The 18,341-nt window shown below is 41.9% G+C and overlaps 1 protein-coding gene across 1 annotated transcript; it reads right to left on the minus strand.

Annotated features, from left to right (window-relative positions):
• Positions 1–3,019: 3,019 nt before the first annotated feature.
• abcf2b (ATP-binding cassette, sub-family F (GCN20), member 2b) lies at positions 3,020–12,766 on the minus strand. The gene is made up of 15 exons (XM_030779731.1): positions 12,681–12,766; positions 11,043–11,216; positions 10,502–10,714; positions 9,880–10,062; positions 9,346–9,517; positions 8,345–8,440; positions 7,993–8,095; positions 7,083–7,178; positions 6,707–6,826; positions 6,136–6,225; positions 5,686–5,796; positions 5,526–5,588; positions 4,540–4,668; positions 3,462–3,665; positions 3,020–3,199 (listed from the first exon to the last, which is right to left on the minus strand). The coding sequence occupies exons 2-15, from the start codon at positions 11,194–11,196 to the stop codon at positions 3,083–3,085; spliced, it is 1,851 nt and encodes a 616-aa protein (XP_030635591.1). The 5' UTR covers positions 11,197–11,216; positions 12,681–12,766; the 3' UTR covers positions 3,020–3,082.
• Between the last annotated feature and the right edge of the window lie 5,575 nt (positions 12,767–18,341).

Below are 18,341 nucleotides of genomic sequence, written 5' to 3' on the forward strand. Positions count from 1 at the left end.
TGGATACACTGGATAATCTCCCAGGTTTGTGAATACTGCTTCTGAGAGGTTTCTATTAATATTATGTCTTGTTTTCTTTCTTTCTTTCTTTCTTTCTTTCAATTCATTAAATATATTTTTTGCAGTTTTATTTCAATTATATGTGTATTAGGAGGTCTGAAATTTTTTTCATGATGAGGTAAGATAATACCAAATATTGCACAACATTCATTTTACTCACAGACTTAGGAACTGGTGAATAGTTATTTTGAAATAACTGAAATGAAAGTTTCATGAAAGAATGTCAACCAAGATTAAATACAGAAACTATATAATAACCCTGGAAATTTCCCAAATACTGTATTTATGGGAAACAGTTATTGAAGAAGTTGAGGCAGAAATCGTCAAAAGGAAAAAACATAAAGACAATGAAATGAAAGAGTCTGCACTGGTAGCGTACTAATCTTTTTTTTTTTTTTTTTTTTTTTTTTGCCGAGGAACAGATGTTCTCCTACTGAAACATCAAAAAGAAGAAAAAAATTATACTTGATAATTGACTGATCACATCAGCAAAACCACATTATCAGAATCCAGTCCTGGTGTGTGTGTGTGTGTGTGTGGAGGTCCTTATTTTCACCTCTCAATAACCTGCTAATTTTTTACCTGTAAAACAGGTGTGTGTCTACTCCTTAGCCAATCAGAGATCACATGTGGCAGGACCATGGTCCTCCAGGACTGGATTCTCACAGCCCTGGTCTATAACAGGTTGTCTATAACAGGTTGTCTTACCCTGTCCCAAGGACGAGGTCCGGCTGCACATAATGTGCACAGAAGCAGGATCCCAACGAATCTCATCATGTCTCTCTAGCCCACGATTAGTCCACAATAATCCAAACCTTCTGATCGAGACTGTTCAAGGGCACGCTGGCTTTGTTCTTTTTATAACGCAACAGTGATGCAGCAGAAACCTCCGAGATGGGAAACACTTATTCTGTAGAAATAACGTTAGCTTGTGCAAGACGGTCCTGACACAGTATCGCAGTTTGTCGCACGAACATTTCAGAGCCACGTGATGCCTGCACGGCACAAAGGAACTGGAGGGAAGATACATGTTTTTGTTCAGCAGTTATCTGCATCTTAACACGCTGTATGCCCCAGATCTTAAACACGATTCTCTCTCAGACAGATGTGAGCAGCTCTGTCCATGTTTCTTCACTCTCTCAACACACAACTCACACCACAGAGTGAACTTTACTTTCTCGTATTTTTTTTTTTTATGAAAACGTCTCACAACAGTTCAGATTATTTCATCATATTTTGATCACAGAAAACAACAACAACAAAAAACCATCCTGTAAAATATTTTGATGATCTGTCTCCTGCAGAATGTACAGTTTACCTTATTATGTCACGGTCTCTATGGAGACTTCATTCTGACATGGATTATATGAGTGATACTTTGGGTGTGATATGTTTTGAACAGCCTCTCCAGACAAGAGAGGAAAAGAGAGGAAGTTCTGTATCGTGTCTATCTGTTTCCAGTGTAATGGATGACAAATGAGGAAGTTAGGAGATCTAGATCAGAACCGGTCACCTGGGATGAGTAAGCGGTGTTGGAACAGCAGAACGTGACTGCAAGAGTTGCTGAAATTACGCAAATTTGAGATTAAGATTGAGATTAACTTTCTCTACTGCTGTATGTTGTAATATGTTACATGTAGCGATAGATAAGATCACAAAAAAAAAAACACACGCAACAAACCAAACTCAAAACAAACCAAAAAAAAAAAGCCCAGAAAACTAAACCTAAAAACCTAAACCAAAAAACATGGGAAGCTGACCAAAAATGCATTTAAACACAGCAAATTGTACAACTAACGTGGTTCTGAATCCACCTTTCAAAAACACGATTTAATGTCATATAAATACACCTACAAAGTGTTTTCTTTCAAAAGAGAGAAAACAAATTTCTGTCAAATTGAATGCAACTGTGCAAAACCCATTCTATGAGTGTTGCAGTAGCTGCGGTGGGATTTGAGGGACAGGTGTCAGATGTAATCTTTGACCATTCATCAGTTACACTGCAGTTTAAAACCTTAATCTCTTGCGTCCTGCAGCCTGCAGTTAACGTGCCTGTACCTGACAGCGGCTGTTACAAAAACCTGCCAAATGAGGAAGACAGTGTGTGTGTGTGTGAGACACAAAGATGAACTTGCGTCGGGCCTTATTACCTCTGTTATGGTCAGAAATGGTAACATGTGCATTTGTATTTGTGGGTAAAGATGTATATAAACGTGTGCTTGTGACTTCTCATCGTAATGTGAGACTGCAACCTGTTGGAGGAGTGTGTATGTGTGTGTGTGTTTCATCAGATACTTATTTTTGGAATATACAGATTTCACTTGTTCAGTGCTTTATGAGGCCTTTAGGATTAAACTCTGAGAGCAGTTGTTGTAACTGCATTAATGTTCGCCATGGAAACAGCCGTCCTGACAGCCACTGTCATGAAAAACTGGCAGCTGGCCTGATACAAATCATCTGCACAAAGTGAAAGGGTGTGTGTCTGGGTTCAAACAAACACAAAACCACACGTCTTTACTGTTTCAAATGACCGAGACATAACTTTTAACCCCCTTCATGTCTGTGATGTGATCTTCCCCGAGGGGGGGGGGGGGGGTTAGAAAAAATGGAGTAAAACATGTCTAAATTAATCTGTTTATTGAGACAAGCAATTATTGCATTTACAACATTAAATAAAAGGAAAAAAAAAAAAAGCTTCTGTTGACCGGAAATTCAACAGTCTAATATCAGAGGGTGATGACTGATGTCATCAAATAATGGAAGAAAGGGTCAGAAATTTGTTTTTGTTTGTTTGTTTGTTTGGGACCGTTGCATATCACTGTAGTGCAAGGGGATGGTACCCATGATCCTTTGAGAAAGTCCACTGATTGGTCTGATGGTGAAAACTGTCGGGGGGGGGGGGGTGTTTTGGGTGGGTTCACTCATGCCAGCTGGAGGCAGGATGGGGGGGGGCGGGGGCGGTGGCAGGGATGTATCCTTGACAGACAGAGAAGAATTCAAAGGCCTATCCGGTCGGTCGATTTTAAATGTCGTGTGTCTGTTTCTCGATTTTGGACTTTAAGTGCTCTTTGTATGCCAAGATGTCTCCGTTCCATTTGGTGATGGTTTGTTTCTCACACACCCATATCTCCTGGGCAACCTACAGCGTGGACGAAAACACAAACAAACAAACAAACAAAAAAACACACATTTACTCAGCTGATTGAAGATCATGAACTCTGTATTTTCTCATACTTCTAGAGCCCAATGTAAAAACAATGGCAGGTACCAACATACAAACAATCCCGATTTTTCCCCTGGGGCCGGGGAGTGGTATGGGCAGGCAGAGGTAAAATAGGGTCGTTGTTGTGGAGGTGTGCGTGTTCGGTGGTGAGACGGGGGAGGGGGGGCATAGGCCGTACCTGTTGAATGAGTCGGAAGTCGTGGCTGACAAGCATCATTCCTCCCTCAAACTCGTTGATGGCTTCGGCCAAGGCGTCGATGGTTTCAATGTCCAGGTGGTTGGTGGGCTCATCCAGGAAGAGCATGTGAGGGTTCTGCCACGCCAGCCACGCAAAACACACACGGCACTTCTGTCCGTCCGACAGGTTCCTGATCGGACTCACCTGCGTGTGCGTGTACATATAGAAATATGAGTTCGTCATTTGTGTGTGACCTAAAGCCCAGTGACAACAGAACTAAATATCCACATGTGCGTGTGCACACACACGTACACACACAAAGGCACACAGGTGCGCTGTGCATGGGGCTGTGGATCGGTAAGAATTTGGCGATACGATGTGTATCCCGATACAGGGTTTACGATTCAATGTATTGCGATACATTGTGAATACTGTAAGCAAGACAATATACTGCGATTTTTTACATCTAATTTTAGGTTCACGCGTTTAACGTTAGCTGTTTGCTGTTCCGTTAGCTGTACATCAGAATGGTGTCTTGCTAAGTGTGCTCTCAGATTTGTCGTGTTCCTAAAGTATTTGATTTTGGCATGGCACATTTTGCAAACAGCATGGCTCTTGTTGATCTCCTTGGTGCCTTCTTTATTGTGGAAGCCAAACTGAGCCCAGGCTTCAGCTCTGTACACACTGGGAACCGGTTTAACTCTTTTGGATTCGGCCATCGGTGGTAACATTAGCATTAGCAAATCTAATGCTGACGTTAGCACAAGGTTTGCTAATGCTAATGTCAGCGGTGCACCCTTACACTACTTCCTGTCTATGCAGTTATGTTAGAGCGGAAGAATGGCTGAAGATAGATTACAACACTGCTATCTAATGGCTGGAGGTATAAAACACAACACGAAATGAACCACTGTCTGCCACGAGTCTTTGCATGTAAACTATTAATTAAAAACCGATAAAGTGTTTTTGAGAATCGATACAGTATCACAAAACATAATATCGCAATATTTGAGTGTATCAATATTTTCTTACACCCCTGTGCGTACACACACACACACACACGTTCGTGCGCATTCACCTGTTGTTTGCCTGTCAGGCCGTAACGTCCGATGATCTTCCGCATCTCCTCCTTCTCTTTGATCTCGGGAAAACACTTCATCATGTACTCCAGAGGAGACAGGTCCAGCTCCAGCTGTTCTGTAAGGTGCTACAGCACACACAGAGAACACATTCACTCACAGTTCATTCCTCTACTGTACACACTCTACCAAAGCTCATGTCTGCTCTTTAAGGGACCAAATATAACCCTGAGCCTAATTCAGCAGTGATTCTCAAACTGTGGTACAACAGATGACTGTGGAAACTGGTCGACTGGGATGAAAAGTTGGAAAAATCTGACCCCCCCCCAAAAAACTTTCGAAATATTATTTCTTTTTGATTGGTAATTATTTCAATTTGAAAAAATACAAAACAGAATATGTTTGTGCATCTAACGTGTAGTCTTTGCAGGCTATGCACACTGGAAACGTGTGTGTGAATAATTCTGCATGCAGCTTAGCTAAGGAGACACACCATCATGCTGAGGGTTTCCAGCACAGACACTGATCAAGATTAACCCACAGTCTGTCCACTGGGACATAGACTTCATCTCTAGCTCTCTCTCTCTCTCTCTGACATTTTCTTTTTGCAATGAACCACAACAGATATGTTTTATTTGTTTGTTTTTTCTTTTCTTTATCTTTGCTTTCAGATTTGCAATGTGTAACTCTGTTACTGTGCCTCTTTTTTTTCCGAGTTTTTCTGATGTAGGTAGTAATTGGATGGTTTCGTCTGAAAAGTCTGAGAACCACTGATGCAAATTATGAGGTAAATTAACGCATGATTTTCAAGATCACAGCAGGTAAGTTATCTCTAGAATACAGAGCTGATCTCTTTCAGTCAAACTTTTTCAGCAACTTCAGTTTGTACTAAGAGTGAGGAGAACAGCTTGTACTAAGAGCAAAGAGAATAGTTTGTACTAAGAGTGAGGAGAACAGTTTGTTGTAAGAGTGAGGAGAACAGTACCTGGTGATATCTGCCAATCTTCACATGTGAGTGCTTTCTGATCATACCGTCTGAGGGGAGGAGCTGTCAAGAGAAACGGAATAAATCAATTTTAACCAATCACGTGCCTATTTTACGCAAGTCCGCCCTGGCCAGTGACGGTGTGTCTCAGTGAACTGACCTCTCCCATCAGTAGTTTGAGGAGTGTTGACTTCCCTGCCCCGTTAGGACCCACCAGAGCTACCCGTGTGTCCAGGTCAATCCCAAACTCCAGCGTTTTATATATGTACGGCTGGAACGACACGGGTACACAAGTTAGCATAACAGCAAACAGAGGGTTTGCCGATGAACAACTTCTGTGTTACATAAAGAAAGCCATTAAAACATAACACAGTTTTCCACTCTTTACTCCACAATACAGAGAAGCAGGTGATTGAATTATTACGGTGTACTTCACTGTGGCATTATTGCATGAACTCAGTATGGTTAATGTCTCTGAATTGACCAGTTCTCTCAGCGAGAATTACATTAGCCATATATGTGACTTCATATGGGAAATGATGCCTGACTGAAATCCTGTCATGCATAAGTGTACAGAGAGTGTGAAGAGGGACGGAGACCGTGGACTGACCGTGTCGTCTGAGTATCTGAAGCTGACGTTCTGGACCATGATGACTGGGGGAGGAATCTTCCCACAGGGAGGGAAATAAAACGACAGAGTCTGCAAAAGGAGGGGACAGTTAACCGTAAAAATGGAGGAAAAGGGACATTCTACATCAGTCTTTGCACAGACGTAGGTCAGATTATTTTTCAGCGAGGGGAAAACACACAGAGCCATCTGATCGGATCTGGTCTGATCTGATGCAATTTTGATATAAACTCATTTCAGCTTAAGCTTCATTTGGCCAGTAAGTTTTTTATAATGGGTCTTTATACAGCTTTGATGTAAACTCTCATTTAAGCTTCCTTCATTTGGCCGATAGGTTTTTTATATTGGTTCTTTATACAGCTTTGATGTAAACTCTCATTTAAGCTTCCTTCATTTGGCCGATAAGTTTTTTATAATGGGTCTTTATACAGCTTTGATGTAAACTCTCATTTAAGCTTCCTTCATTTGGCCGATAAGTTTTTTATATTGGTTCTTTACGTTCGTCAGAGAGAAAGAGACGTTTGGTCTGTGGAGGTCAGAGTTTCTTTCTCACCTTGTCAGTGACCACTCGCTCTGTCAGGCCAGAGGCCACCATCTTCTGCAGCGTCTTCTCTTTACTCTGGGCCTGACGGGCCAGTTTGGCTGAGCCGTGACCAAACCGAGCTATGTAGTTCTACACACCGGGAGAGGGAGAGAGAGAGAGAGAGAGAGAGAGAGATTCATAGTTTAAGCCAAATAATGTGAAGCCAATAACGAGTAAAAATGGCAAAATGGCTAAAATGAAGGGTAGGAAGAACAGACACAGATGAAAACAAACCCCACAGAAAGGGACAAAACAAAACAAAACAAAAAAACTTAACAGGCAGTTAGGGCTCACAGGACAGTGATGGGTGTACTTCACACCGTGGCCACATGGTGGCACTGCTTACCTTCATATGTGCTATCTGGTCCTGCTCCCAGTTGTATCGTTTCATCTGGTTTTCCTCCAGCTCTTCCCTGGTCTTCACATATTGGTCATAGTTGCCCTTAAGTCAGAAACACACTCTGTTAGCCAGACAAACTAAACACTGTTAATGAGAGCACAAAAGTCATTGCTAAACAGCAATGCATTTCTGTCTTTGTAAACTCATAATTAAAAAAAAAAAAAAAACAAGAGAGATAAGTGTTAGCTGAGTTTCATTCAAAACAGAAGATGTAATCTGATAAAACGAAACTGCCTTCTTTGAATATCAAAGGTAGAACTTTCATAGCCCTAGGGTACGCCGTCTGCCCTAAAACTTGCTTATGAACCTAATGCTAAGAGGGGCCAGCTCCAGTTCATAATTAGTAACAGTGTTGAGAGCAGGCGCATACTGTGTCCTTCTAAGGCCTCACAGAGGTCCAGCTGGCCTGACTCCCTCTGTGTCTGACCTGGCTGTCTCACTGTGAACCCTGGCTTGGCTTCCACCACCCATACCGCACCGTCTGCTGGTCTTGGGTCATAAACTGGGAAGGATGGTTAAAGTTACAGTGTAGGAGTGGTTTGTCTCAGCCGGTTCTATGCACGTGAGGTTTGGTACCCCAATATGTGGTTCCGTTTGTATGAGGCATGAACGGGCTGGCTAAAAGGCTAACAGTGCATAGAGTTTTTCTCACAGTGTAGTATTTGAGTTTTACTAACAGTGTAGCGGTTGAGTTTTACTCACAGTGTGTACTATTTGAGTTTTTCTCACAGCGTAGTATTTGACTTTTACTCATAGCGTAGTATTTAAGTTTTACTCACAGTGTAGTATTTGGGTTTTTCTCACAGTGTGTACTATTTGAGTTTTTCTCACAGTGTAGTACTTGAGTTTTACTCACAGTGTAGTATTTGAGTTTCCTCTGATGTAAGTGAATGATGTTGGTGCACACGCCGTTTAGGAAGTCCTGAGAGTGTGAGATCAGCACAAGGATCCGTTTGAACCTGAGAGGAGAAAAATTAACTGATCAAACCTTTTTCATTCACAAAGGACACACCTATAAACCTTTATCAGTACAGTACAAACCGTTCATTTAAGCTTTGTGTTTTTAACGTTTTGGCATTTTGACTTCGCATGAAGACTGCAAGATAACTTTTCTTCCAGAACAGACAAACTCTTCAATATTATCTGTTAAAGACAATCTCTGTCTGTCGCAACCTGTATCTCTCAGGGGGTTTTAGGGGCTGACTCACGATTTGAGCTCTTCCTCCAGCCACACACAGGCATCCAGATCCAGATGATTAGTGGGCTCATCCAGCAAGAGCATGAAGGGCTTAATGAACAGGGCTCTAACAGAGAGAGAGAGAGAGAAAGAGAGAGAGAGAGAGAACAAGTGAACTGCCTGTAAATGGCTGTATTAAACTCGTCCTAATTTACTGACCCTCAAATCTCAAAAGCACCCATTTTTTTCTTTGAAAACTTTTCATGTGAGTACTGTGCATCCAGTGAACACACACACACACACACACACACAAACATACACACACACAGATTTCTCTCTACCATGCTAAAAGGCTTAACCCAGACAAAAATCAGCGAGGACGTCCTGTCTTTCCGATCACGGACCATATCTCCGTCAACTTGCCTTCCTATCTCCATCTCACACTATTACAAGGTCTCTCTGTGATCTATACAACAATATGTATATTACTCCATTATAAACACTATCTGCTGATGCTTATGCTGTCCTATGTCCATTTACTTTTATGATGCAGATTTCCTGGCACTCTGTGACAGGTATTTACTCAGCATTTACACTGCACTACACCTATAGATTATGGTTCGACAGGCCTGCTTTGCTCTTATTGTGACAGTATAGCTGTTTTGCTGATTATTGTTCATGGCATCCCAACTATTAGTGCTGCTTCATCCCACACGTTGGCCTCTTGCACTTTTGTGGTCCCTGTTCATCAGCACTGTTTCTACTTGTATCTGTCTGTGGTTCACTCTCTTACTTCCCTTAACTATTCTTGCACTGGTGTCTGATCTACTACTGAACTTAGCTGCGACACTTATAACACAGTCACACTTATACCACAGTTAACTCTACCCGTGTCTGTTACAGTAACCCAGAGCATGTGGTGATGGTTAACTATACCTGTGTCTGTTACAGTAACCCAGAGCATGTGGTGATGGTTAACTATACCTGTGTCTGTTACAGTAACCCAGAACGTGTGGTGATGGTTAATCGTACCTGGCGAGTGAGACACGCATCCTCCATCCTCCACTGAAGTCTTTGAGTTTCTTGCGCTGCATGGCGGGGGTGAAGCCCAGACCGTAGAGAATGCGTGAGGCTCGAACCTCTGCCTTATCTGCATCCAACTCCTCCAGACGCTCGTACAGCTCCATCAGCTTCTCACACTCCGCTACAACCAAACATGACACGAAATAAACATGTAGTTTAGACAAGAAAACACACGTGTTTTTAATCTTAACGGGCGGGGTTTTTTTTATATTGTGGCGTGCTGTGGTGTGACTAGAGGTTTGACAGTCTTCATAGATGGTGCTCTACTTCAAAATTTTACTTCTGAGTGTCTGTCTTTGACATATTAAAACTGATAACACAAGAAATACTCCAGTGATAAGAACTGGAAAACTACAGCACAAATTCGTCCATCCTTCTCTGTATGAATGTGTGTGTGTGTGTGTATATATGGATGTATGTGTGTGTGTGTGTGTGTGTCTCTGTGTATGTATGAGTGTGTGTGTATGTGTGTGTATGACTTACAGTCCTCGTGGGCCAGCCTCTCTGCCTCTTTCTCTAGTTTAATCCTCTCCTCATCCACCTCCATGACACACTGTAGGGCCGTCTTGTCGCTGGGGGCCATCTCCCGGGTCAGGTGGTAAATATCTATGTGTTCTGGGATGGGAACCTCACGATGGCCGATGGCCGAAAGCAGCATCGACTTCCCTAATGGACAAACCCAGCAAATGTCAACACACCCTGTGGGCCCATTGACCCCCCTTCTGGGTTTTGTATTATTACCCTTGGCAAGGCTTTGGTACGTGTTCTGATCTTGTGTCATCACTGACACAATGTGACGCATATTAGCATTAGCGCTGACTGTGTCAGGCTCCAATATAACATGCTTACAGCGTATGCCCTTTTTTCAGGCCCCTGCTACCCAATGCATCTGAAAGGCTCTGCTAGCCGCGAAATCATTCACTCTGTTCATTCTGGAGGCACTACTTTATCAACAAGACTCCATTTTAAGCCTCGGCATTTCCCATCTCATGCTCTCCGCTTGTCGGCTAAATAGCTGTTACTGTTGTGTGAGCTGTTGTCTAAACAGCGGTCACCCTCTGAGATATCGCTGTGAGAAGAGAGCGCGGGAGGCTGTGTTTCGTACCCGTGCCGTTGAGGCCGATGAGACCGTAGCGTCGGCCGGAGTTGAGCTCCAGGCTGGTGTCGCTCAGTAGTTCCTGGCCGTGGAAAGTGAGCGAGAGGCTGCTGATGTGGACGTCTGTGCTGTTGGGGTGAGACGCCAGGACGCCCGTCACCGCCCGAGCCTCCATCTTACGCAGCTCGAACTCGTCCAGCTCTTTAGTGAGGGCAGCCACATCTAAGAGAGAGAGAGAGAGAGAGAAAGAGAGAGAGAGAGAGAGAGAGAGAAGGAGACAAATCAATATTCCCAGGAAAAAATATTAAAGCTGAGAAAGTTATGTTAATCTCAGAAGCTCAGAGTCGCAGCGCTAGGGTGACCACTGGCAATATGTATTTAATATGTATCATGTGTTTAAGATTTAATGCTTTAAGCATCCACTTTTATAGTTCAGGGAAGTCAAACAGAAACAATGACATCATAGCGAGTCTCGTCTGTTGCCGGGCTTCCGTCTGTTGCCGTGCTGCCGTTAGTTTATTCCACCTGACGTCAAGCAGGCGGCACATACCTCCGTTTGATACGCCGTTACTTTCAGCTGCGTTTTCCTGCCCGTTTACATGCTCTGCCTCTCCGTTTACCTCCTCATGTTTCTTGACTCGCTGGCGGGCTTTCGCTGCCTCCTTCTTTTTTGCAGCCTTTTTCTTGGCTAAATCAGAAGGCATGGCTGCAGGGGGATGGGAACCTGTGAGGGACAAACAGAGCCACAATGAAATAAAAAAAATTCTAAATCCCCATGAAATACTATAAGGCCAGGTACCTAAGAAGTGTAAGTGTGTGTGTGTGTGTGTGGGGGGGGGGGGGGGGGGCGCATCTTGGGTAAATTTAAGTGCTAAGTTTGGGTTTCAGAAATGACATAAGCTGTAATCAACTTGCCACAACACATCTGCAGTCAAGAGCAAGGGTAAACGTTCAAAAGTATGTCACTATACCGGGAATCTGAATAACGTGGTGTTAAGCGTGCGTCTTTCTAAGCCTCACTTGTTTGGATAAAGAGCTGACCAATCGGATGATGTTTTTTTCCTTTCTTTTTTTCACCTGATTAGTTAGGATGGCCCTCGGAATTATCTTTACCTAATTAAACCGAGAGTTGAAAATTCTTCAAAACGTCATCTCCGATGTTGCAATGCGCCACCCTGATATAGGAGTATTATGGTGCCAACAGATAACAGCCTCTCATATCTCACGTGTATTACGTAACAAGAAACCCTGGAACCGGCTATCAATCTGCATGGTATCCTACATGTCTTTTATACTCGCTAAACATTCAGAGCAGAAGCTGTATGACTTCTCCATACGTCGGGAGTAATCCGAAAGCACTTAAAACCGAAATGCGCTCTTAAAATATAAAATAACACTTCGAAATACGCGAAATGTCAGTGAAATTCCGCAAGCTACACGGCTATGTTTCATGAGTACCACACAGATGCCAATTTCGGCATGTTACCAGTAGGCCGCTGCTGGTACATTTCCACTGAGGTAGCGCATATCAGCTGTATCACTGACATATGGCAATGACGTTATTTGAGTGAAACGAACACATTGTTTTTTTTCCAGAAACCAACAGATACAAGAAACGATGAAGAGTACGAAGTATACATTATCATGAAGAACAACTAACATTAGCTTTAACACAGACCGGCTGACAGGCCGGAAAGCGTACAGCTCTACAGTATGTTGCCGGCCCGCAATAGCTAACTAGCTATGTAGCCAACAACTTAGAACAACTCGCTTCCTCCTAGCTGGTTTTACAAGCGTAAATCAATAAACATATTCCATTGTAACAGATGTTCGCAACCGGATTACGGTGGATTCCTATTTGTAACTGCCGTACAACCGTTTCACATCACTGTGATGATTGACAGTCGTTTGATTCTACTAACGCTATGCTGTTAGCTAGCATTCCCCACTCGCTAAATCATACTTGGAATAGCACGGTTTAATGCAACTGACAAGCCAGGCCAGCTAGCCTTTATACTCAAGCTGTCATTTTCCGTCGCTGCTGGAGTTTATTTCTTTCCACGAAACAAACTCAGTGCTGTCCTGTTATCCTATCAAATCGACGATAATAATGTTATAATATAATCCTAACAGCGACAGTTTCGTATAAATGCGTTATGACTACCAAAACACGTGCGAAAGTTCTTACCTTGGTCACTGAAATTTGGGACACCCTGTTCTGAGTAGCAAGCGCGCGCTTGCCTAAGACGCCGGTGTCAGCGGCGCCAAGATGCGTTCGGATGGTCCTAATGCCCTAACGCCTTAACTGTCACACACAGATTTATTTTTTTTTTACTTCTAGATAGAAAAGGAAGTCTAAAAACAAACTGTAGGTTGGTTTGACAAAGCGAGCGTGTAACAAGTAGTTAAAATGGTCTTTTTAGCCCCTCAAGGTCGCTATACTCATAGTTGTGGTAAAAGTTATGGGTTGTTATCAGAAGTTTAACAGCAGAATTCCGAGTGGTGCGGCGGAACGGATGAACTAATTCGAATGATATATGCAAGAAATAAGAGGTGACTTTTTAGAAACCGTCAAAATAACTCTAACAGGCACATTGTAACAGTACCAACAACATGTGCATTTTTGGATAGTAATTGTAGTAAGTAACTTCAGTAGGTGCGTGACGTATAAAGTTCGCTTTTATGCTTGAAAAGCCCACATTATGCGCACTTTTTTCATAGTCAGGTAGTAATGGTTAAGCTGGAAGGTCGGTTCATCAGATTTAGTTAGGCTATTAGTTCAAACAGGCTTGATCAAAATTAGTTATTGGTGGTCTAACAGATCAAAAAATGTTCAGAAATAAGCATTTAAAATAAATCAACTCAGGTAAAACAAGATAAATAATTAAAAGCAAGCTGGGGGCATCCGAAAACTTATATTCTCTTAAATACGAGGTTTTGCATTTCTCATTTTCAGAGACTTCAGTGAAATGATCAAAACATCTCTAAAAATAACTAGACCGTTAAACGAGAGATGGCCTTGTCTTCGAAAATACCAAAATTACGGCGATCTCCTTTGAAAATGTAAAGCTGAACGACTTCGGTATTTGAAATATAAAGATCAGCCCAAAATACTGCCAGCTTCTTTCCCAACTGTCTTGTCCACAAACAACCTTCGACATGACATACACTGGGACATTTGACATTTTGACAATATCTTTATTAAACTCAATGAAATATACTTTGGCACTTATTGCTATAGTGAAATAGCCTAAATGAAAACGTAAGACCTGTTCGGGAAAGTTAATCACATGTAATTACGTGACTATAACATAAGCTTATAAATAAATTCATTCTACTCCATTGGAATTAACTTTGATCTCTTTGTGGGCAGAAGCATATATCATTGTGAACAACATAACAACAAGAAGAACATCAGCAAACGTATTCTTGCATTAGCCTACAGGGTCTTTCTGTTCCCACCTCCACCTTAACAAGTAAGGGACATGAATCTAATCAAAACTACGGAGAGTATACAGTAGCACTACATGAGAGGAGGTCTGCACATTTTAAACGAATACAATGAGATTCAAACGTAACTTCCCGGGCGATAGGTCGACAAACGTCCAGAAATGTCGGACACCTCTAGCGGAGGACAGAAACTCATGAGATCAGCATAGGTAGCATACACACAGGATCCCACATTCAGATTTTGAAAATTTGAGATGAAGTGCTTGCTAGTTCTGCGCTTGGGACAAGCGACACGAAAGCGTTCTCCATCATGGCTAGAAGCGAAATTATATTTTATCATTAGATTTGCAATTTTGTTAAACGGATACCTTGCAGAACCTTTTTCAGTCAGATCCATAGTGGACAGAGGACTGTTTCGAAACAATCATTCCACATTGGAATTCTGTACAGTCTAAAATCATAGTGATGTACCTAATACTTTCCTATAGATTGCCATAAGGTCTTTCATTGGTACGTAGGTAGTTTCCGTATTGTAAACGCGATATTTGCCATAACATTAATCGCGACCTCCTTCAACGACTGTGTCCCTGTGAGTATGGTGCAGGGTTGATTCTTTGGAACGGTAAGCAATCACTGGATGGCGCTGATGCATTGCCATAAGAAAACTGCCACATGTTGCGCGTTCTAAATAAAAGGCTGGTGTTACGTGGGGAAACAATGCCTGTAAAATTTAAGATGTTTCATTTACCGGACCAGTTCCTCGCAACAAATCTTTATTTGTTTTCTGGAGAAATTCTACAAAATAAATAAATAAATAAATAAATAAATAAATAAATAAAAACCCAACGAGAAATATGCGCTCCTTCCTTTTGGTTTCTTAGCAGGAAAAAGTTTTCCAATTTTGTACTTTATTGGTGAGAAATGGCATAAGCCTTTTCCATGGCTGATCAGCCACCTTCTATTGTCCCGTCTCTCTCTCTGGAGACTTCCTAAGACCAATTTTGGGACGAATTCACACAACAAAAAGTTTACAGCTGTGATTCAGTGAAGCTGTGGCCCGACATAATTTCATTAAAATATGTTGATTGTTCGTCTCTTATCACGACAGCTAATATTTTGGACAACAGACAGAGCCGCGTGTGTGAACTCCTCGGGGAATGGCTTGTTTTGTCAGGCATCCTTCTAAACCAGAGAACTCCACCCTGCAACACTGGATTCAATTTGTACAATGCACTTCTTTTTGACAGCAAATGGAGCATTTGTCAACCCTGCCCCCTCCCTCGGGAAATCTTCGACTTTGTGTCAAATAGTAGGCAAGACAATAGCTTCCGCTATCTTAACACGATAATCCAAGGTTATTGCCCGTCTATTCACTGTGGATTTGAAAGCTTTGATCAGTTGCTTTGTTATTGTTGTCAGAATGTTTGGAGCGTTTGAAATGCACCTGAATTTCTTTACAGGACGACTGATTGTAAGATCAGTGGTCTTAAATTTCGTACATGAAGTATAGCCTTTCGAAGGCCTATCAAAGAGCAGACATTTTCAGTCAGCCCTGCTGAGAGACATTCTTTGTTTTGTACCCAGCAATGTTTCTTTTTACCTCAGGATAATCTGGTGAGAGCAAATAAGATTCCACGGGTCCAGAGGCAGTTCCTGTTTTGACTTGCAGAGAAATTTTGAGCCATGGATCTACCTTTCATATTGTGTGATTTTTTTCTTTTTTTTTGCATTTAGACTTCCGCACGCATTGTCTGCTGAATTGTTCTCAGAACAAAATTAGCGTTGAATCAGCTTCTGCTAACACAGATACATTCACATGAAATGAAAATTAGCTTCAGGCATTAATATATACTGATGTACGTTAATCTTGCAAAACAAGCAAACAAATATGCAAATGAATGTAAATAAATACATTAACAAATAGCACCCACAAACATCCACTTCGAAACATCAGGCTTAAATAAATAAACTTCTGCAGCTGCAAAACCCTTGGAAACGGAAGAACAGACTCCTAATAAAAGAAAAAAAAGGGGGGGGTACTTTCCAGAAAATCCCTCTGTGCCTTCTTTGTGTTTATATGAGTAGCCTGGCATTTGTCAGTATACAAGGGCGTTTGCTTGCCATCTTTGCCGGCTTTTGTGAAATCCAGGCTTGCTCACAGTTGACCAGTAGCAAGTACTTTGATCACAGCTTTACACAGATGGTTATGGGATTGCATGGTTTGAACAAACTGTGTGAACCGGTGGATCTTCGCTGAGTCTGCGTTATCCATAGAGTTAACAGAAGAGTGCTCCAGTCAACTGCCTTTTCTGATCCCCTCGAGCAAGTCAACGTTTGGTCTAATTTGGTGGAGTAATTCCTTGTAAATACTTGTTTGTCTATTAGACACATGTGCTCCACATTTTGGTCTCACTAAAGAGACTTTTTTTCCAAAACCTCAGAACTGGATCTGAGTTCAGAAGCTCATTGGTACAGATCGTTACCACATTCAGGATCGCAGCACTTGCACAGAACTTGTACATCGTGTCAGCGACGATGAGGAAATATACAAAGTTGGAAAGGACTGATTCAATAAAATGAGCTTATATAAGCGCTTGTATAACTTCCCTTTTCTCTGTAACTGTAAACTATTGCGGATGTAGAGACATTGTGAATTGCCGCGGAAATAGACTCAGTGACGGATGCGGCAGTGGACCGTTTATCTGTAGTAATTTCAGTGTGGCGGCTAGAGAGTTCATATAAACATTAAAAAGGGCCACACTTAAATCTTTTCTCAAATAGCGTGACAGTTACTCTCACCATCTTAAACGTAATCTATCGTTAATATTGAACTCTGACATGAGGCATAAAGCGACTTTTCCTCTTGGTTATTCCTGGAAATTGTTTTGTTGCCACATCTGTAAGACATTTATATTGAATCATATCATAATGATTCTGGCCCTGACATATGCAAAACACACAAATCTCGTTTGAAAAGACAACAACTGATACGGAGTCCGCTGCTTGGCTAGAACATCTGGACCGTTCATCGGCAAGACAAGGTCTTTGAGAAATGAGGAAGAGAACTTTTCACAGCATGAACTACGATCTACTTTTATTGCAGTATAATTTGAAAAATTATAGCCCCAGATATAAAACTCCTCATGCAGTTGAGTAACTTACTCATTAACATCTTGATAAGGTTAGTTTGGTATGCAAGCGTTAAGCAAAAGCAAAAGGGGGAGGTGCAGGTCCTCGGGGCTGGTAAAAAAAAAAAAAGGAAAAGAAAAAACATTCATTGAGGGGTCCATCAAAAAGAACAGTCAGTCAAACACTGCTTTGATTCACAATCGATGTTAATTAAAAAAATTTTGGCTTTCTTTTTTGTCTTATGTTGTGACTTGACTCTGCTATGTCAAAGCAGGGAATTGAATCCGTTGCCGCAGTGCTGGGTTGACAAACTGCTGGAGCCATAGAAACTGTAAAGCAATAGGCTAATTTACTTCATAACTGTCTCAGACCAAAACGCTAAAGTTGATTGTAAGGTTGATATGTGAAAGGTTAAACTCTTCGTTTACGTTTAATACGCAGGGTCCAACATGAAAATTAAAACAACAGAGTTAATTTTCTCCATGTTCTCTCTCTCCGGTGTGCATATATGTTCGCTCAGATACTATTCTGACACTGCTTTATGATACACTTGTGTTTCATACACAGCAACAACAATAATTGCATTAGATAGCCTATTGTAAGCGCGGGACATTTCCAGATCACAAAGACGCCTCACAAGAGAAGCGCATAAGCGGAAAAACACACAAGCGGGGAGTCGTCTAATACAACAGCTCTCTAGTTAACATTGACAAGTCAGCAAAAATAAGTTCACCAGTTACAAGCTCATAAACTATGGTAAGGAAGAGGGAGGAGGACTGTATTCATTTTTTTTTTGGGGGGGGGGGGGGGGGGGGTCTAGGGAAAACTATTGAAAATACTTCATCACTAACAGAATGACATTTGCACTTATCGATTGAGAACGACAGGCCGAGAACGACACAACGAAATCTGCAATAGTAGATGTATGACGTGTTTATTTGGAAGATACGAAATCGGAAATGGCGTCGACCTGTATCCTTGGTTAACAAGTCGATGCAGCGATAGTTATTGTAGGAAAGGGACCGGTTCTAAAATGTTGCGATAAGCTTGAGAAATCGCCGCGTTTAATTTATAGTAGGATGCACAGCCATTAGTGATGGGTCGGGCGAGCGCTTTGCTCGGCTGGTCATCAATTACGACTGGTGACGTGTCTGTGTTTAGGGTTGGTTCTGTGAACAGTCGTTCGAAACGCACACTGACGGACATCTACCCGGGCTCCATTGAGAGGGGCCAAGGAAAGAGCGTTAAGCTGTGACCAGTTTATATGTGG

This window comes from Chanos chanos, chromosome 7 (genome assembly GCF_902362185.1).
Source record: "Chanos chanos chromosome 7, fChaCha1.1, whole genome shotgun sequence".
In the NCBI taxonomy this organism is placed as follows: domain Eukaryota; kingdom Metazoa; phylum Chordata; class Actinopteri; order Gonorynchiformes; family Chanidae; genus Chanos; species Chanos chanos.

What these genes read in the sequence shown, in the direction of transcription:
- abcf2b (XM_030779731.1), bottom strand. Translation starts at nt 11,196, where the DNA reads ATGCCTTCTGATTTAGCCAAGAAAAAGGCTGCAAAAAAGAAGGAGGCA. An exon ending in GAGGCTGGCCCACGAGGACT is followed by an intron (nt 9,518 to 9,879) that starts GTAAGTCATACA and finishes GTTTGGTTGTAG; the next exon opens with CGGAGTGTGAGAAGCTGATG. An exon ending in ACTTCCGACTCATTCAACAG is followed by an intron (nt 3,200 to 3,461) that starts GTACGGCCTATG and finishes TCCACGCTGTAG; the next exon opens with GTTGCCCAGGAGATATGGGT.